At 49.2% G+C, this 18,644-nt stretch overlaps 8 protein-coding genes across 8 annotated transcripts; 4 read left to right on the forward strand and 4 right to left on the reverse strand.

Moving 5' to 3' along the window:
• Nucleotides 1–319: 319 nt before the first annotated feature.
• On the reverse strand, nt 320–1,620 carry Asppvi_007182 (uncharacterized protein; the record flags this gene model as incomplete). The annotated part of the gene is made up of 4 exons (XM_043303074.1): nt 320–743; nt 791–1,014; nt 1,072–1,091; nt 1,149–1,620. 4 exons carry the CDS (start codon nt 1,618–1,620, stop codon nt 320–322), a joined length of 1,140 nt encoding a protein of 379 aa, XP_043159009.1.
• Nucleotides 1,621–2,970: 1,350 nt separating this feature from the next.
• On the forward strand, nt 2,971–3,214 carry Asppvi_007183 (uncharacterized protein; the record flags this gene model as incomplete). The annotated part of the gene is made up of 2 exons (XM_043303075.1): nt 2,971–3,126; nt 3,185–3,214. 2 exons carry the CDS (start codon nt 2,971–2,973, stop codon nt 3,212–3,214), a joined length of 186 nt encoding a protein of 61 aa, XP_043159010.1.
• Nucleotides 3,215–3,572: 358 nt separating this feature from the next.
• Asppvi_007184 (Zn(II)2Cys6 transcription factor domain-containing protein) lies at nt 3,573–5,038 on the forward strand (the record flags this gene model as incomplete). The annotated part of the gene is made up of 2 exons (XM_043303076.1): nt 3,573–4,436; nt 4,484–5,038. 2 exons carry the CDS (start codon nt 3,573–3,575, stop codon nt 5,036–5,038), a joined length of 1,419 nt encoding a protein of 472 aa, XP_043159011.1.
• A 173-nt stretch (nt 5,039–5,211) lies between these two features.
• Nucleotides 5,212–6,021, forward strand: Asppvi_007185 (class I SAM-dependent methyltransferase; the record flags this gene model as incomplete). The annotated part of the gene is made up of 1 exon (XM_043303077.1): nt 5,212–6,021. The coding sequence occupies one exon, from the start codon at nt 5,212–5,214 to the stop codon at nt 6,019–6,021; it is 810 nt and encodes a 269-aa protein (XP_043159012.1).
• Nucleotides 6,022–6,746: 725 nt separating this feature from the next.
• On the reverse strand, nt 6,747–7,582 carry Asppvi_007186 (WW domain protein; the record flags this gene model as incomplete). The annotated part of the gene is made up of 2 exons (XM_043303078.1): nt 6,747–6,856; nt 6,916–7,582. The coding sequence occupies 2 exons, from the start codon at nt 7,580–7,582 to the stop codon at nt 6,747–6,749; spliced, it is 777 nt and encodes a 258-aa protein (XP_043159013.1).
• Nucleotides 7,583–9,089: 1,507 nt separating this feature from the next.
• Nucleotides 9,090–11,888, reverse strand: Asppvi_007187 (putative membrane bound cation transporter; the record flags this gene model as incomplete). The annotated part of the gene is made up of 9 exons (XM_043303079.1): nt 9,090–9,156; nt 9,223–9,409; nt 9,461–10,622; nt 10,676–10,753; nt 10,810–10,881; nt 10,930–11,037; nt 11,089–11,104; nt 11,222–11,705; nt 11,885–11,888. 9 exons carry the CDS (start codon nt 11,886–11,888, stop codon nt 9,090–9,092), a joined length of 2,178 nt encoding a protein of 725 aa, XP_043159014.1.
• A 2,215-nt stretch (nt 11,889–14,103) lies between these two features.
• Nucleotides 14,104–14,340, reverse strand: Asppvi_007188 (uncharacterized protein; the record flags this gene model as incomplete). Its single annotated transcript, XM_043303080.1, has 1 exon — nt 14,104–14,340. The coding sequence occupies one exon, from the start codon at nt 14,338–14,340 to the stop codon at nt 14,104–14,106; it is 237 nt and encodes a 78-aa protein (XP_043159015.1).
• Nucleotides 14,341–15,889: 1,549 nt separating this feature from the next.
• Asppvi_007189 (anoctamin family protein) lies at nt 15,890–18,250 on the forward strand (the record flags this gene model as incomplete). Its single annotated transcript, XM_043303081.1, has 3 exons — nt 15,890–15,986; nt 16,065–16,555; nt 16,601–18,250. 3 exons carry the CDS (start codon nt 15,890–15,892, stop codon nt 18,248–18,250), a joined length of 2,238 nt encoding a protein of 745 aa, XP_043159016.1.
• Nucleotides 18,251–18,644: the final 394 nt, after the last annotated feature.

An 18,644-nucleotide genomic window follows, 5' to 3' on the forward strand; every position in this document is an offset into this window, starting at 1 on the left:
CATTCGTTGAAAAGAATCAGACCTTCATTTGATTTCGATCTCACATAAAAATTCTTAGTCATCCGAAAACATTACTAGCGTAGACGAATTCAAAAAATGCTATGGTGCCAGCTATTTTTGTCTTCAGTAGGTGTTCTGCTTGGTTGTGACAACACTATGCGTAATTGACTTGAAATTAACGCCGCAGAAAGGTCATCGATCCGTCACAGGCTCGTCGCAGACAGAAGGTCTGGACTGCGGTCATAGAGATGAAGATATGATTGAACGAAGTGAAACATATGTGAAACTCATTGATGCACAACTTTCTACTATTGACTGTCTATACTAGCCTGGATCCGTCGACGGCTTTAGCATAGCGAGAGCTCGTAGCCGAGAAGAATATGTTCCCTGCTACAGCGATGATCAATCCCCGAGCGTAGACCAGCTGTGTGATTGTCGTACTCTTGGTGTTGAGAAGAGACTCATATTCTTCGCCCAACTGCCGCTCGGTATCCAATATGACACCACGCAGTATCGACTTGGCCGACGAAGAGGAAACATCCAACAAATCTTCTACGACCTTGACGGCGTTGAGTAGAGGTTCTCCATGCTCTTTTTCAGCGATGACTTCCTTAGCATACGAGTATAGATCGTTGGTCAATGCAAAATGTTTCGCGCAGAGAGGGCTCAGGCGCTCAAGAGCTTGTTCATCTTGGTCTGTGACTGAGATATCCGAGGCGAATCCTGCGCTGCGAAAGACGAGGCTGAAACAGTTAGTGGCGCAGCGTAGCAAATGATCACAGCAACCTACTAAGCTCCCACATCCTCTATCCGATGCTTCAGGTAGTCCATTAGTGTCGGGAAGGATTTCCTGGATTGTTTCGGCTGTGGCAAAGATCCCCACGATATCATAGCATCCAGAAATCTCCTGCCTTGCACTGTGTCCTCAGACATGACTTCCTGCGCTACCATATCAAATCCGGTATGAGACCGTCGCTCATTATTGTTATACGTATTCGGAATGGTTGCATCGAACTGCCATTGATAAGCACTCAAACATTTGGATAGGACTGACGAGATTCGAGATCATACGTTTCCCGACTCAACGGCGTCTGAACCATTATAAACAGTGGTCAGATACGTGCCAGTACATTGTCGACTTTACTTACCATCATGTATGAAGATGAGCGTATAAGCCCTCGCCAGAGCTCTCGTTCTCGATAAGCTTCCTGTTGGGGCAACGTTCACAGTGAATGAGGCAGCCGCATCGATCACGGCTTCGATGTACTTCTCAGAGACATTTCGTGAAGGTGTGACAAAGATCGCCCGTAGCAAATCTCTCGCAGCCTCTTCCGCTTCCGTCCAGTACTTGGACTGCAGCGAGGCGGGGAATGATGTAACCCATGGTATTTTCAGGCTTGACGGAACAATGCAATTTGCATGTCGCAGTTCAGGCGAGTCGGCGACAGCTTGAGGGTTGAGAAAGGAGAAGTATGGCCATGACGACGAAGCTGATTGGGTTTCAACGGGGTCGAACGCGTATAGAATCTTTCTGATGCAATTCCTAGCAGTTTTCGGCTTGTCGTCCGTCTTCGATACCGAAAAGTAGCGAGAGTTATGCGACGTGCACAAGGAGGACATGTATCGGTTTCTCCACCATATCGGTGTGCGTCTTACTTTCAAAGATGATATATAGGGACGCAAAGTGAAGTACATGTTGCCATGGGCTTGGAGGCCCGAGTTGAACGCGTCAGGGCGGACGCGCTATTGATTGTCCTGCTCAGGTACCGTCTTACAAAATCCAACGTACTCAACTTCAAGATGTCGGCGTCAAATTGTAATCACGGAGTGTCTTGTCAATCCATGGCACAGAAACAACCACCCCGTTCCCTTCTGCGTTCGATTCAGAATGCCATGACAGTGTGATACGCCACGGATGATGAGAAAGCCAGCCCACACCATTAGAGTGTGGGTCGGCTACCGCTCAATGCACCGAATTATACCAAGGCAAAAGGTCTACACATATAAAACTCATTGAAGAAAGGGCAAATAAGACGACCACAATATGAGTAATTAGTATGTGCAAGTGCTAGGGGTATTAGGATCTATATACTCTATATAAATACCTAGGAAAAAAGAATTAAGAATAGCTTTATTCTATCTATATCACTATTATGCTCAATTTCTTGGCATGTAATTTTGGTATTTATGTAACTATAAGGTAAATATTTATATGGAGCATTTATTTAAGATGATGCGTTGCGTTGAGTTGTAGCCGACCCAAACCAGGCGGTTTGGGTCTGGCCCTGGCGAAGAGTATCATGTATCTTAAGGTAACTTCCGGGTGACTCTATGAGGTTATGAGGAATCTATCATTCATTTCTATTCCGTCATACCTTTCTCGTCGAACCATCCACTCTCATCGATTTCGTCCGTGCCTACCATTCTCAGTATCGCGTATTATGGCTCATATCTACCAAACTCCTAGGAAAGTGCGCCTGGCCGCGGACAGAAACACCTCTGGGGGTGGAGTTTATCATCGTCGACTTATGTGTTTCTTCAAACGTAATAATGAATTTCATACGCAGCATTCTCGGAGCCTCTACGCCTCTCACGACAACGATGGGTAGGCCCGTTTAACTACCGGCTTTACTATCCATCGCTCCTAACTATATAAATGCCTAACTATATAAAACGGCATTCGTCTTTGCTATGAGAAAGGATGGCTCCACTCAGAGCCACCTACCTGGGATGATATGGACATTAGCTGCATATTTCCCACCCATCTCCATGCAAAGTATGCCCATGATGCCCCAATTTCACAATGTGAGGTCAAACTAACCAAACAGTGGAACCCTTTCTTACGGGCTCGCCCTGTCCATTTCCAAGTAAGGAATACATGCAGTTCTCCAGTTCTCGGAACTGCGACAAAGACGTCAACTGGATGGTCGGGAGACAACAGTGGAAGGATTGATTTCGGACCGGTATCCTATGGATGGGGATCCAAAATACTCAGAGAGGGAGACCGCTTGGCAGAACAGTGCCAACGATTTCCACCCGGCTGTCGTTATTACAAATTCATACAAGGTGGCCAGATCGGGGACTGGGCGATCCTTGATTGCACCAGCAGACCTCGGCCGTATGGTGGTAAGTGCATTCAGATACCTATTGTATTTCTATTGCTAAGATGCTAATCACCCTGCAGGCGTGTGTCACAGCAATCTGTGGCGAGTGATCTTCACTGTGACTTCCTTTCAGCAGAGGTCTTGGACTCTCTCATCATTTTGTATTTGAGAGATTCCCCTTGGCCTCACAGCTCCCATGTTAACCCCTCTGCCTACTAATTCAGGCTATGGCAATGAATGGAACACATGGTTACTGGCTAAGCAAATGGACAATGCATGAGAGCTGGTAACACAATCAGAGGCTTTACCTAGGCTAACTAGGCTGTCTTTTATTGCGCACCTATAATCGTAACCTTTATGTTAATGTAGTGGTTTACATTTGCCAGTTATTTTTAAGAGTTGCACATTTTCCTTTGTTTGATAAAACGCAATACCCTGGATGGACAGGTTTTCTAATTAGCATTCAAGATGCAGCGTGGGACATCTGGACTGGCACCAGATAGTAAGCTCGACATGCATGCTTCAGAAAACCCTCCCGGAACCCCACTCCACATCGGAATTCCGATTTCTGACCATCAAGCCGATAACTACTATCATGATCAACTAACAATGAGATCATCCCCATATAGCACAAATCCAAACAAAGGACAACAGAGAGCACCTCCACGGAAAAAGGCATGTCAGAATTGCACCAAATCCAAAGTACGATGTGGACTGGAAAAGCCTATCTGTTCGCGATGCAGATCGAAAGGTCGCAATTGCCAATATCCGCCAGGGCGCGTCACTACACCTGAGATTGAGGTCACCAGTACCGCTAGCGACGCACGAGAACATTATACACCACTTCTTGATATACAGGGACTTGCAGACACTGCTATAGCCCCAGAACCTGTGTCTTTGATCCCCGAATCCGGTCCAGCTGCGGCCTTCAGGTCTCCTCGTCCTCGAGCTGTAACCAGCGGACAGACGAGACCCCTCGATCTCGTTTTTACAGATATCGACCTGACACCTAGTGCAAACGCAGTAGATATCCGAGACAGATGGCTGAGACCGTATCTCCTCCCTCCTCTCGGACGAGATGAGATTCCTAAGGCCTACCACCCCTTTACGTTGCAATACATCACCATTATCCTCAAGACATATCCACGTTATATGCTGAAGGATGGCGGTTTCCCACCAATCATACATCATACACAAGTCAATACGAATCAGATGCCACAATCTCTGGCCAACTGTTACAGCCTTGTCCGAATGTGGGAGCAAGCGGCGCCAGGGAGCGAGACGATGGTGATGGGCACTGTGGAGGCGGAAATGGAAAGACTGGCAAGTGAGGTAAGCTTTCTTTGAGGTCTCTGTGGATGGAGAAACTGACTGTATAGACAATGAGTCAACATGACTACGACCTCCTGTGTTCCTTCCAAGCCTACCTTGTCTATACCATCTCGATGTACTTCAGCCCTCTCGGCAACGTATCCGCAGTTACCGATAAGACCATGATGACCTTAATGGAGCTTGCCTTTCGTACTGCTCAGAATGGCCTATCCTGCACGGCGGAGATTACTCATACGCGGCCAAACTGGGAGTCCTGGATCGTGGTCTCCGCCAAACGTCGTGCCATCTATACGATGTACCTGCTCAGCAGTGTTTACAATTCGGATAGGGGTCTACCAAACTTTGTGGCTGACGAAATGAAGGGGGTCTATGTCCCCGAAAGCAGGGTACTTTGGGAGGCCGCAGACCGAGGAGTATGGGAGAAGGAGTATGACCGGCACCTCCTGGAATGGGAAGATGGGATGCTGGAAATTTCGGAGTTATGGCGATCAGCCGAGACTGGGTCGACTGAACGACGGGAAAGGCTCGGAAAATGGGTTCGAGGGGTGGACGAGTTTGGTATGATGTTGTTTGCTATTTGCGCGCATACCCATGGTTGTTAAAGACCCTACGGAACTCCGAAAACAAATCATCGGAGTCGCGGAATCGACAGGGTCCTCTGGCGCCAGCATCGTACAGCTCGACATCAAAACCCGGCTCTCGCCCTCCCTCCTTGCCAAAGTAAACTCCTTCTCACACATCAATCAACATTCTCTGGAACATACCTACAGCCACAATGTCTAACAAAACTGTCTACATCACCGACCACTCCCCCTCCGTTCTCCAAACCCACAGCTGGCGCACCGCCGCCAACTCTGCCGCCTACCTCATCCCGTACATCAAACCGAGCATGAAAATCCTGGATATAGGTTGTGGCCCGGGCAGTATCAGCATCGACTTCGCGCGGCTCGTCCCCCAAGGCCACGTTACGGGGATCGAGTACGTCGCCGACCCGTTAGACGCAGCCCGATCCCTCGCCTCCACACAGGGAATCACAAACATCGACTTTCGCGTCGGCGACATCCACTCGCTTGACTTTCCGGACGACACCTTCGACATCGTCCATGTCCACCAGGTGCTACAGCACATCGCGGACCCAGTGCGCGCGCTACGGGAAATGCGCCGGGTTGCGAAGAGTGACGGCGGGATCGTCGCGGCGAGGGAGTCGGCATCGATGACGTGGTACCCTGACAACGCGGGAATCGCCGGATGTAAAGAGGTTACAGATCTTATGGCTAAAGCGAAGGGGGGTAATCCGCATCCTGGCCGGTATATCCATGTTTGGGCGGAGGAAGCCGGGTTTGAAAAGGCGAGAATCAAGAAAAGCGCTGGGGCATGGTGCTTTAGTAGTCCTGAGGAAAGGGAGTACTGGGGTGGATCAATGGAAGCCAGGATGAGATCGAGTGGGTTTTCAAAGAGGGCTGTGGAGGAGGGATACGCGACGAAGGAGGAGCTGGAGAAGATGGCAGATGGATGGAGGGACTTTGTCAAGAACGATGAGGCTTGGTTTGGGTTACTCCATGGGGAGATTCTATGCTGGAAATAAGCTAGCTCATTGGTTGACACGACCATGAAATAAGTGGTGTATGACATTCAAAACTTAGGATTCCTGATGTAACTGCACCGAGACACCCTCTGGGAATTGCACCTCCTTCAATTCCTCCAGCGTGACATTATCGGGTACAACGAATCTTCACCTCCAGTCAGCAATATCCTCAACGTCGAAAAGAAAGCCCTACGAAGTAGTATGTATAGGAGGGAGACTTCTCGTCGAAATGAAAAACGTGAATTTATCTGCCCCTTTTGCTGCGAACCCATCCTTCGTACTGTCACATATCAGTCGCCAATTCAGGCGTGATCGCTGAATATGCGTACATTCGTTCAATCTCGGCATTGTGTTTCTGCCATGTTTCGACGCTGTCGTATTGAATGACAAGGCTCTGCTTGGGTTACCTAGGAGCAATCGACATAATTGAGATTAACTCACGTATTTTGGCATTTTGAGCACCGTTAGATTCTAGGTGATATGTACCAGCAATGTCTGGATGGACCGATGGAGCGTTGGAAGTGATTGATGCCGCGGAGCATGTGCTATTGTGATGACATCACCGCCTCGCTTAAATTTGTGAGATGTTTTTAATAGGATTCTCCGTTCAAACTAGATGTAAATGAACACCTGACAATCAATTGCTTAAACGGCCTTGCTCGTATGCAGCAATACGGAAAACCATCGAAGACCACGAACAATGCATTACATCCCATCCTCAACATCTACCAATCATCCACAGGAGGCGAGTAAGCCCGCTCCTCACGATCCGAATACCTCTCCTCCTCCAACCTCTCCACCCGCTCCTTGAGCTCCTCCTCCTCTTCGTCCTCACCTATATCAAATCAGTCAGCAATATTCCCAACACAAAACTCACAGCAGAGCAAAACTCACGCTTCTCATGGTCCCACAGCGCCATACCGGCCGCACCGAGCGCCACACCCGCCACACCTCCCGCAATGATCTTCCCCATCCCGCCGGACTTCTTCTTCTGGTCCTGAGGCGGATACGCGCCCCCGGGAGGGGGGTAGTAGCCTCCGTCCTGCTGCGGCGGCGGGGGAGGAGAAGCATAGTAGCCTCTGTCCTGCTGCGGCGGCGGCGGAGAAGCATAGTGAGGCGGCGGGGGCCCGCCTAGTCCCCTGGCATGGTCGGAGTCTTGCATGGGGGTCTCCCACTGCGAGCGGCCTGTTGCAGTCTCGACGAAGAATGCGCGGCGAAGACTAGGTTCCCATTCTTGGACCCAGCCGAGGGGAAGAGGCGGTGGGGGGCCTGGGGGTGGGCGGGCGGAAGGCGGAGGTGCGGGCGAAGAGCTGTTGTAGGGTGGTCCCTCGTAGCGGGGGCGGGATGGATCGAAGGAGGAGGGGGAGCGTTCGGGGGGAGGACGGTCGTAGGGGGGCCGGTCGTAGGGAGGGCGATCGTAGGATGGTTGTTGTTGCTGTTGCCCGTAAGGTGGCCGGCCGTAGGATGGTGGTTGCTGTTGCTGTTGCCCGTAGGGAGGCTGGCCGTAGGAGGGTTGAGGCGGCCCGCCGTAGTAGTTATCTCTTTCTCCGTAGTAGGACATGGTCGCTCGCAATTTATGTGTAGCAGTATGTGGTAGTAGGTTCAGAAAGAAAGAAAGTAAAAAAGACGGGTTGAGCAGGCGTTGAGCCTTTTATGTGGTACTAAGGAGGGGAGGGGACACTTAGTCTATGCCTGGATACTCCAGACACCTACAGCCCCAAATAACATTTACCACTATTTAAGCTAAAACGATTTGTATACAGTCGGCGCGTACTGCCGTTCCGCATACATAAATCCGAAGCAGATTGTTGACACTAAGACGTGTATCCACTGGGCTATTAGTTTCGATGGGGAACAGTCGATAGTCTCACAATTAGGCAGATACATTCTGTCTGGCAGTGGAACATCAACAATATACCTCTGCCTAGTACGGAGTATATCAATCACTACCCCTGAGTCCCTAGCCGTTATAACAGCTAAAGTTAATCCGCAATCCACTTTCATTCCTCTACGCAGAGTCGCAGGCAGCGAGCAAGCACAATGTATGCTTTCTTCTAACCGCCAGCACTCAACCGCTCAGGCGGCATGCCTGCACCACACCCAACCATGCCATTCCCCTCCTGTTACGGATACCGAACTACCATATAACTCATCCACCTGCAATGCAAGCAACAAAACATTTATCAGTCCCTCTCTCTTGGCGCCACATCAAGGCTGGTGGTGTGTGGATCTCTCAAGTGACACCCACGATCCTCACCCAATCGGATACTCCTGGACCCTTACTAGCCACACCACAGCGGTGCGGTTCGGGTTCAGCCTTAACGAGCCACATAAGGGAGGGCCCTTGACGGACAAGGAATCAGGCAGAAGGAATTCATTACCTTGTCTTTCTAGCCTGATAGTAGACTAACAGATGAAAGAGTACTCCCTACTCTGTCTGCATCGTTATCCACTTCAGTGGATAACGATGCAAGAGAATGAGTGAGGTATTTTCAAGACAAGCCACGTGTGCCATAATGAGTGGCTGTGACTGTGGACTTGTGTGCTGCACTGCTGTCGAACTCCGTGTCCAGCCACAGGCCCCTCTTATTTTTTACCCATTTTAATGATACCCACTTTGGTCCTGGAGTTTCCGGAATTCCCGACCGAAGATACTCTTGTGTCTTCAGGGATGGATGTCGGGCCTATGAAGTTGATCTTTGAGATGGACGATATAGATTATAGGTCAACAGAGTGAGCTGGACAGGGACATTGATGGCGTCGATATTCTAGGCTTCGAACGTCGCAAAGTGGTCCAAGGTAGTATTTTGTTGGAGTTTACGATGAGCAGTGAGCGACAGATGAATGATTAAAAAAATGTAGAAGATATTCTGATTTAAGTAGATACATTAGAAACTCATGACCGTTGTCCAGCCAAATCTGCAGCGAGTTAACGCCTCAACTTGTACTAGCATTATCCACACTGAATCATATCAGGGTGGAATCACTCATCGCTCTAATGCTCATATAAAGACAATCAGTGATGGGGTGCAGAATCGCATCCGCACCAAGTGTCACTGCAAATCCGGTTAACTCGAACCAGCGCTCGCAATGTCGGCAGACTGGTCACTTCCAGGATAGAAAAACGCCGCAACACTGAAGTACAGTCAGTAAGAGGTCTTCCCCTTTTTCTTTTGTTTTTAGCAAAAAGCAATGACTTACCCGATGATGACATAGGCGGCAATAAGCAGCGCGCCCTCAAGGTAATTGCTTCGACCATCCAGAACCAAAAAGTTGACCACAAAAGCAGTCACAAACAAACAGATGGTTTCGAACAGGGTAAAGTACAGAGACATGTCCTTGTCCATGCACCAGCCTAGAATGACCACCAGCGGTGTGACGAAAATCGCTAGGACCTGTCAGAAAGCTGAAACCATGCAGGCATATATTGCTAACTCACCAATTTGAATACTGCTTCCCACTGACACGCCAATGGACAAATCCATCTTGTTCTTGGTGGCCACACTGACGGCGGTAACGTGTTCTGCAGCATTACCGACAATGGGCAGAATGATCAGACCAATAAACGCCTCGCTGACCGATGAGCTTTCAATCATTTCGGGGATGGCGTCCACTAGGAACTCGGCACATACTGCGACAAGCGCAGTTGAGACCAGTAACATGACCACGGCAGCCGTGCGTGATATCTCAGATTCGTTGTGCTCAGGAGGAGCGTTGTTAGCCGTGACATCAACCGTAGTTGGTATACGGGCAGCGCCTCTAGCAAACTGGACCGCGTTCCCGACTGGGGGAGGACGATTCATGTGAGAAGGAAGAGAGCGCGTGCGTCGAAGACCAGGATTTCCAGGAGCTGACTGTGCGAAGTTGGTGGAAGGGACAGTGTTTGAAAAGACCGTATTGGATAGTAAAGCCGGTATCGTGGGAAGGAATGGAGATTTTCTCTTCGGGAGCTCGGCAGCAACATCAGCCGGCTGAGGCGAGTTGACGCTATCAGTAGCAGGTGCAGACAGATGAGACGGCAGGGACGGTCGCTGAACCGATGCATCAGTGTTCAAGGCGTTCACATTGTCTCCCTTGTGGGCTTTGTGCTTTTTGCTTCGCTTCTTCGCTTTGCGATCCTTCTTGGATGCCTCCTGCTCGCCAATTGACCGCGGACCAAAGTCTATCGAGCGAGGCTCGTTGATTCGCTTATCATCATCTGCTTCGTAGTGACCATCGTCCGCAAAATCAATGGTGATTGAATGGTTGGAAGTAGGTCCCTCTGTAGAGTTGCTCTTCTCATTCAGTACCGGACGGGCTGTATCGCCAGAATGCTTCTTGCTAAGAGTGCCAGAGGCAGTATGATTGGAGCTCGTGCTGGACTTTCGACGTCTGCGATGTCTCATCGCTCGTTTGATACGCTTTGCGGTTGTCCATGATGTTGTGGTGTCATCGGAATCATCAGATGAGCTGCTGGATGAATCGGAAGAGCTGTTCATAAACTCCGCCAGGACGCCAGGATGAGACTCTTCGTCAATGATCTGTTGTGGGATGCTCGCGTAAAGATAGGAGTGGGATTTGAGTTGAAAAATGATGTAGAGAATGTAGATGAGGAGCAGCACCTGAATTCACAATATGAGAATCATAGACATATGCTGATCAGAGCAATGCTTACCACACTGGTTCCACGGCTAACTTTCAGAGTGTTTCTGTCGGCTGATGCACTGTTCGACCAAGATGCATGGAATGCAGTCTAGTCAGATAATAATCAGCATGTTTATGTGGAGTAAATTTCAGCGAAATACTAACAGGTAGGAGAAGACTGGTGACACTCAAACTCAGAAGGCATGCGCTCATCTGAGTGACTGTGCTGTTATAAATCTAGAGACAATCAGCACGGGCCTGATATTGCGCGCAAGAGTATCCTACCTGTTCCTGGAAGCGAAGACCTCCCAAAAGGAAAGACATTCCCAGGATCAAGAGTAGATTAGCTAGGATGGAGCCAAGCAGAGAGGCCTGGACGATCCTTATCTCGTTCTGCAATTGGTTGTTAGCTAGATCATCAAGTAGGCTTGAGAGGGGATGTACCTTGACGAGTGCAATGCTGGTCGGGTAAATCAAGTTATTTACGGTTGAGAGGCAGAAAAGGAGTCAATGGAAACTTACATGCTAATAAATGTTAGTTAGAACCCGCGAAAAAGGTAAGTGTATCGCAACTTACAAGATAATCAATTCCACGGCATTTCCAAATGTAACGTTAATGAGTGCTCCAACCGTATCTCCCAGACGGCTGGCAACACACTCAGTTGCGTGGCTCAGTATACCGGCCAAAGGGATGATGGCAACCGCGTTCATCGCAAAAATCACCGCCGGATTTACCCCTACCGCTTCGACCGCGATACCGGCGGGCACGAAGACCAGCAGGACATTGACCCAGCTATGGCATAGAACTTCCTTGGTATGTCTTCCAAAACGGATGACGCCATGTTTCATGCGGACGAGGGGTCCTGGTTTGGTTGTGGTCTGTTCATCTTGGGGGTTGGATTCTGGACCTTCCAGGTCCCCAGACTGCTCCTTCACCCGCCCATTATGTCGAGGTTCTGCGGTCTCCGAGTCTTGGGCCTCGTTGGTCGGCGCTTTGGAAGGATCTTGGGGAGCTGAGCTGCGGTGGGACGCGTGAGCTTTCGCCCACGATTGAATCCGGTCTGTATGCAAGGAGAGAACGTGTCAGTCTGAACTTGACAGGAATTGTGCCTTTGCCAACTATGTTACACAGTTCTGACAGCGCATCTTGAGCAAGGAAAAAGAGCTATGCAAATGCAAAGAAATGATATTATTCTGGAGGAACAACCGTAGAGAAAGGGAATGGCCAGGAGCAACTTACGCATGTATTTCAGAAGAAGAATTGTGGTTTAATCAATATGGAAGGCAACAAGCCTATGATAAAAAGCGCTTTTAATTAACAAAAGGAGCAAATCAAGCTTCCAGAAGAGAAGCTGGGCTTTCAGCGAGTGACCAAAGTCTCAGTGAGGAAAAGGAGAAACAGAGCATTATATGAGTAGCTTGGCATTTGGCGAGCGCCGATGATGCTTGCCAAGCTCGAGGTGATCATCATTTGTCGTGGAATGAAGTGGGCTCCGCAACAGCCTATGACAAGGCACAAAAGCCACAATAGAAGCCAGCTAGCCTATGACTCCGCCTCATCTGTGTTATCAATCACGCTTCACTTTTCTACGTCTCTATAAGCGGATGGTGGCTGTAGGTAACACGTTGAACGTCATCTGAAGTCATCCTTAGCTGCTGTCCTACTCGTGTAGCCTGCTCTGTAATTCTCTTGTGTTCTAAAATCAACCATCGCAGCTTAGGTAGATTTCCCTTTCGCCACTCTTGACCTCTCGAGGATCCCATTTTTGAGATAATACATCCAATTTAATCGACCACGGCTGATCTCCGAATCATGGCTCCAAACTCTCAGAAATGCGCTGAGGATGTTTGAGTGGATAGCCAAGATCCTCACAAGGCTGGCGTCCAATGATTTCCGTTGTTTCTCAGGCTAAGAAATAGACTTCTGCTTGTGATTGGCTGAGGCAAGTCAAGGGGTGAGTTTCTCCGTCTTGGTGGTTGATATTATATTCCGTGTTTGTGTGGGCAAGTTACACCCTTGCTCAACAATATACGTCATCCAAAGTTGAGCATACGTAATTCATACTGATGCGTAAAAAGTTGCTATTAATGGAGTGATAGGAGAGGTACATAAGAAAATATTATAAGATGCTAAAAATTGTAGTTGAACGCTCAGTATTCTGACGATTGATCAGTTGGGCATTTCCCGTCATCAACACAATCTGGAACGGGGCCAGTCCAGCGGCCACTAGCCAAGAAGATAGTACCAGTGGTTACGGAGTAGGCAAGGATCCTCGAAAACTGCGCCCCATGTGGCTGAAGCCTGAAATAGAACAATTTGACATTGCCACATCAAGCATGCCTGAGGCATAAATATGACTCATCCAGTATTCCAGTATTGGTCCAACTGGGAAGAGCCTTAGTCCTTTCAGCGAAGGTAGTCTAAATAGACCGTCATGTCGACCACTTTCCTCAGCTGAAGGGCACTTGCCGATACCAATATCGACAATTTCGCATAAGTGCCAGGTGCTTGTGGCAATGAATAGATAACTGTAGAGCATGAGTGCTCACAGGCATAAATAAACATATTATCTGCTTTGGAGACAGAGCACACGGATCAAAATCATAAATAATAATCTTGTCTCAAGCAGCAACTGGAGTTGCCGGAGTATATATGTATAGGAGTGAGGTATGTTGATGTTACTGAGGCTTGGTTTCTAGAGAAGACATAGCAAGAGGATTAATTGGAATACCTTCTACAAGCCGATCATCGCCAGTTTCTCGAGATTAAAGCTGACAAGTAGCTAAGATATTTAAATGAAAGAGGTTAAGAAATGATAAAGCAACGAACTTCCCAGAGACTGTTCTCAACCTCACAGTGCAAGTTGAATGTCGTAGTATGCTTAATTGTTGACATGGCGGCCTTATCTTGAGCTGGACTTTGGGACTTTCCTCATGATGCTGAAAGGTGCATTGCCATCAAGTATCACGATTGCCACGTATGCCCTGAGGCTAGTGAAATTCTCCTACTAAGCATGCACGACGCGCCAGAGTAGTTGTATCGCAGACATTACACACCTGTTGGGTGTTGGCTACCCCACAGCCTTAATGTCCGTCATAGCTCAAGCGTTGATGCTTTGTGCCAGATTCATGAAGATAATGCTTTTCATTCTCATAGTAATATGCTTGGCTGCATCTCTCTGCTGTCTTGCAGTTTTCCCCACAGTAAAAGCGAGAGAATATAGTACACCCCCAGATGGTAGCGAAAGTAGCAAGACTGGGTATAATAACGACGCATGTGCTGTGTCGGCTATCTGGTTATCGAGAAGACCAACTCCAAAACTCCAATAACCATCATAACTCCAAACCAAATGCATCGTGCACTGTTCATATACTTCTTGACCTGTCAGTACCCCACCCATATTCGTGATACTTGATACTTCGTAGGCTACTCACAACATCTAGCCGGTCGTACACCCCTCACTCATAGTGATCGTTGTGAACAGCCGTCAACTTCCTCAACCTCGGATAGTAGAATGCAAAGAACACGATGACGGCTAAGAGCATCACCAGCGTCGGCAGGAACATGAACGTGAAGAGCAACAGACTCAACCCAAACGCCACATTCTGACCGGGGAATATCCTGCGAACCATGAGGTCAAGGGACGTCGGGAGGAGCTGGTGAACATTGACGGTGTCGGTGATGCAATTGAGCATGACGAGTATTTGGCTTAGGTAGATAGATAGGAACGCAGGAAAGTGCTGTCGCTCTCGGATGCCCTAAAGCTCAATTGCTTGAGAGCAGCCACGTTGGAAGATGGGGGATTTTATGCTTCGGCTGTGGCTGTTGCCACAGATGGACCTTGTTTATTCATTTGACATGGGAAAAATAAGAAACTGCCTATCCATATCTCAATTGGATAAAATGGATGCCTTGCCTCACCCTGGCCCTTGCTGCTATAGATCATCACTGGACGTTGACGGCGATGATTGGCTGTTCGAGTTCACTGACCTTGCCAAGACAGTGAGGTGGTTTACCACTCTAATACGGATTATTTTACGCAATGACGTAAAAAGCGAGGAATTCGGCCCGGCTTCGGGTATTTTATGGTATGGAGATTACCACACCTTCAATCCATTAGGCGCAGGCAGCAGCATTTCTTGGGCCAAGTTATGGGTCTATACAATTTTATCATGCTACTGTGGAGTTTTACATAGATAGACACCATGCAACAACTTACATAAGAAACCGTGCAGAGTCGGAAGCTGAAAAGTCTGGGCATGGAGGAGCGAGAAGGTATGCCAGAGAAAAACTATATCACTGCTGCAGAGGACGGAGTAGCTGGCAAGTTAGAACACTCAACCTCTTGCTGTTGCCATGGCAATAACCAATAGCATAGTGTAAGTGTCTGTGAATACTGAAACATCAAGCAAGGCCCTCGGTTAAGGCTGATGTTGATCATACAGGACCCGAACCCATCTAACAGTAGGGGTGGGAATCGTAGTAACTGGAGGGATAATGTTCATATTCCACACCAGCTGGCGGCTGTGGAAGAAGCTTCCTTCAATAGTCTATGAGATGTAAGTTGAGGATTCCAGCTGTCTAGCGTACCTACTGATCGAATAGGACCATGTGGTTCATGTCCTAGCATTTTACATCCTGCAGAACTATGTGCCGCTCATCTCGAAGTTGGGCGTGCTAACGGCCAAGTCACGAGCGGTTATGCTTGTTGTTAATGATGTGCATGACTCTATCGGGTATGAGCAATGATATCTTGGATTGGATTTAATTGATCGAATACTTCACTTCGACCGTTGACTTATGCGCGTCAGTTAAGTTTGACATGCAAAGCTTAGGTATGCGCCCTGTAGGGCTGGCGCTTGGCACAGATCCTCGGTTCGCTCGAGAATGGTGATGCCTAAAACTGAGATCCACTAGGACCACAATGATGAGTGGCCATTGACAAATCACTATTCAAAGCATGCATCAGGGTTGAGGGACTATACTTACCAGTTAGGTCTCTGTATTTATGAGTTATAGCTAATTGAGTCGCTCGGATCATCATGGCAGAGTGCAGACTCATGGGACAATCTGACCAGAATCAATGCATGTGTTTCTGCTAGTTGTGTCTAAACAGGAATATCTTCATTTTAATGAATGCAGCATGGTGAAGGTCCCTGAAATTCTAATTGACTAATGCACCTCGAAGCACTTCCTTCCCCTCTCCACAGTCCACACACCGCTTCTTCCCCTATTCCTCAAAACATGGCTCTTCTCTTCTTCCACAATCATCGATTTGACCACGCGGAGTTCGACAATCTTGGTGTTGACTGGGTGATCCACTATCAGTTCGAAGAAGTCGGTTCGTACTTGAAAACGTCCTCGGACTTACCATCTTTATCCTTTGTAAATGCACTGACGCACTGGGACTAACCTGCAGACACATCTCGAGCAATCAAGGAGTTCCGAAATTTAATCCATGATCTCAAAGCAGCACGACTTGAAATCCAAGTCCGACATGGTCATGGAGCTTCGGTGTTGGTCTGTGTCCAGGTCCCCCGCGACCACTTGGGACGGATGATTTACGAGTCGAGGTACCTCACCGTCTATACGCTACTGTCTTCACCGACTAACTTCACCAGAGTAAAAGACTGGCTGTATGGAGTCGTCCATGAGCTTCCTGTTGCGAGCGACTACGCCGATGCCGAAACCCCCGCTGAAGAACTCCGATCGGTCTATCACGCTGTAACGTGGCAGAGACACCTGGGTGGTGCTGGCATCACCCCGAGGATAGGAAAATGGAAGAACATTGCGTCTGCGTTTCCACTTCATGATCGGGCTGCTAATGCCGAGCTGCTGCGTAAGATGAGTCGATCGGTGGCGATGACCGATGAGGATTTGGATGCGATCCGTGCCTTGTTTGGCGAGAAGGTTAGTGGTCACAACAACGACGATAGACAAAGCTGACGTTGGCAGACGGCGTTTTATTTTGCGTTTATTCAGTCTTATTCATTGTTTCTGGTGGTCCCAGCCGTATGGGGAGTCATCTGCTGGTCATATTTCGGCCCGTACTCTATCAACTGCGCAGTGGTTAACTGTCTTTGGTGCATCGTTTTCGTCGAGTACTGGAAGATCCGCGAGACAGACTTGAGCCTGCATTGGAATGTCAAAGGGGTTGGAGCGCTAAAGGTCAACCGGCCGCAGTATGTCTGGGACAGGGAGGTGCAGGACCCTATCACAGGAGAAACCGTCCGCGTGTTCTCCATGCGAAAGCAGCTTCTGCGCCAACTCCTGCTCATCCCCTTTGCTACGGTTGCCACTGTAGCGCTCGGCACATTGATTGTTGTCACATTTGCGCTGGAGGTTTTCATCTCGGAGGTTTACGTGGGCCCACTCAAAGGGTATCTGGAGTTTGGTCCGACCGTGCTGTTTTCTCTCTCGCTGCCTACAATCACCTCGAAGCTGACGGACATTGCCACTAAACTGACGGAGTATGAGAATTACCGCACCAAAGACCAGTATGATCTCGCGCAGACGACAAAGACTTTCGTGATGAACTTTATTACTGCTTTCCTACCGACTATCTTGACTGCGTTCGTCTATGTCCCCTTTGGTGCGAAGATCATCCCTTACCTGGACATCTTTCACGTCAGGGGCATTCACTCGGCCATATCACCCGATTTCCAGGCGGACACCTCCCGCTTCCAGCAGGAAGTAATCTACCTGTCCGTGACAGGCCAAGTCCTAAGCTTTGGCGAGGAGGTCGTCCTCCCGTACGTAAAAAGKGTCCTCTGGAGAAAGTGGCGCGACTACCGCCTCCAGAAAACGCAAGCCGGCCGCCCACGCCGCTACTCCAAAATGACCGATCTTCTTCTAATCGATTCACCCTCAGAGGCAGCATTCCTCACTCAGGTCCGCAACGAAGCCGAAGCGGACGAGTACAACGTCCACGAAGACACGCTCGAGATGTGCGTGCAGTACGGGTATCTCGCCCTCTTCGGCGTCGCCTGGCCGCTTGTCCCTCTGCTCTTCCTGATCAACAACTGGCTGGAGCTGCGCGGCGATTTCTTCAAGCTCACCCTCGAATGCCAGCGCCCGCCACCCATCCGCACGGACTCGATCGGCCCGTCCCTCCAGGGCTTGGAGTTCCTGACATGGCTCGGCACCCTCTCGACAGCAAGTATCGTCTATCTCTACCGCGACGGGATGAAGGAGGTCCACATGTCCTCGCTGCTGCTGGTCCTGTTCATAGCTCAACAGGTCTACCTTGCGGTTCGCTTTGCCGTGCGCACAGGACTCCAGAAGCTGGGCTCAGGCACCCTCCGTCGCGAAGCTGCCAAGCGCTACGCCGTGCGCAAGAGCTACCTGGAGACGTTTAGTGCCAAGAAGGGACATGGGAACGGGAAGCCGCGGGTGCGGTTCAATGACCATGTGGATGTGTATAGCTCCTCGACAGACTCGTCCCCGACGGATCCTGTGAAAACCAAGTCGGCAACGCTTCACAAGGAGGTAGCGCATGGGAGTGAACTGGAGGCTGAATTTTGGGGGGAGCAGCGCTGGACGGCGGAGGAGATGGGCGTGAAGTTGATCAAGGCGTTGAGTGGAGAGGAAAAGAAGAAAGAGTAGCCACATAGTATCCCTAGATCATCTTACCCAGAGAAGCTCCCCACTTAAACGAATAGCACCGTGTGGATCTGGCCGGAAATATTCCCTCAGTGCATGGGAAAGTAGTCCACGCTGTACAGAACTTCGGCCCTATGGGGCGATGCTAGGAGCTTAATCTAGCAGACCCATAGAGCCCGTCTTACATGATTCCCTCTTAGACTCTTGATCATTTCGCTTGATTCCTCCATTCTCAGTCTAACAATGCCGTCAACAGCCATGGCATCAACGTCGATATCAACACCACCACGACCAAATTCGTCGATGTGATCCATTCGGCAGAACGAAACATTCGACTGCTTACGCGAGGGCAGCTGAGAAGAGGAGGATCATTGTCTGTTGATGCCCGATGCGTTTA

Source organism: Aspergillus pseudoviridinutans, assembly GCF_018340605.1.
Source record: "Aspergillus pseudoviridinutans IFM 55266 DNA, scaffold_5, whole genome shotgun sequence".
Taxonomy (NCBI): Eukaryota; Fungi; Ascomycota; class Eurotiomycetes; order Eurotiales; family Aspergillaceae; genus Aspergillus; species Aspergillus pseudoviridinutans.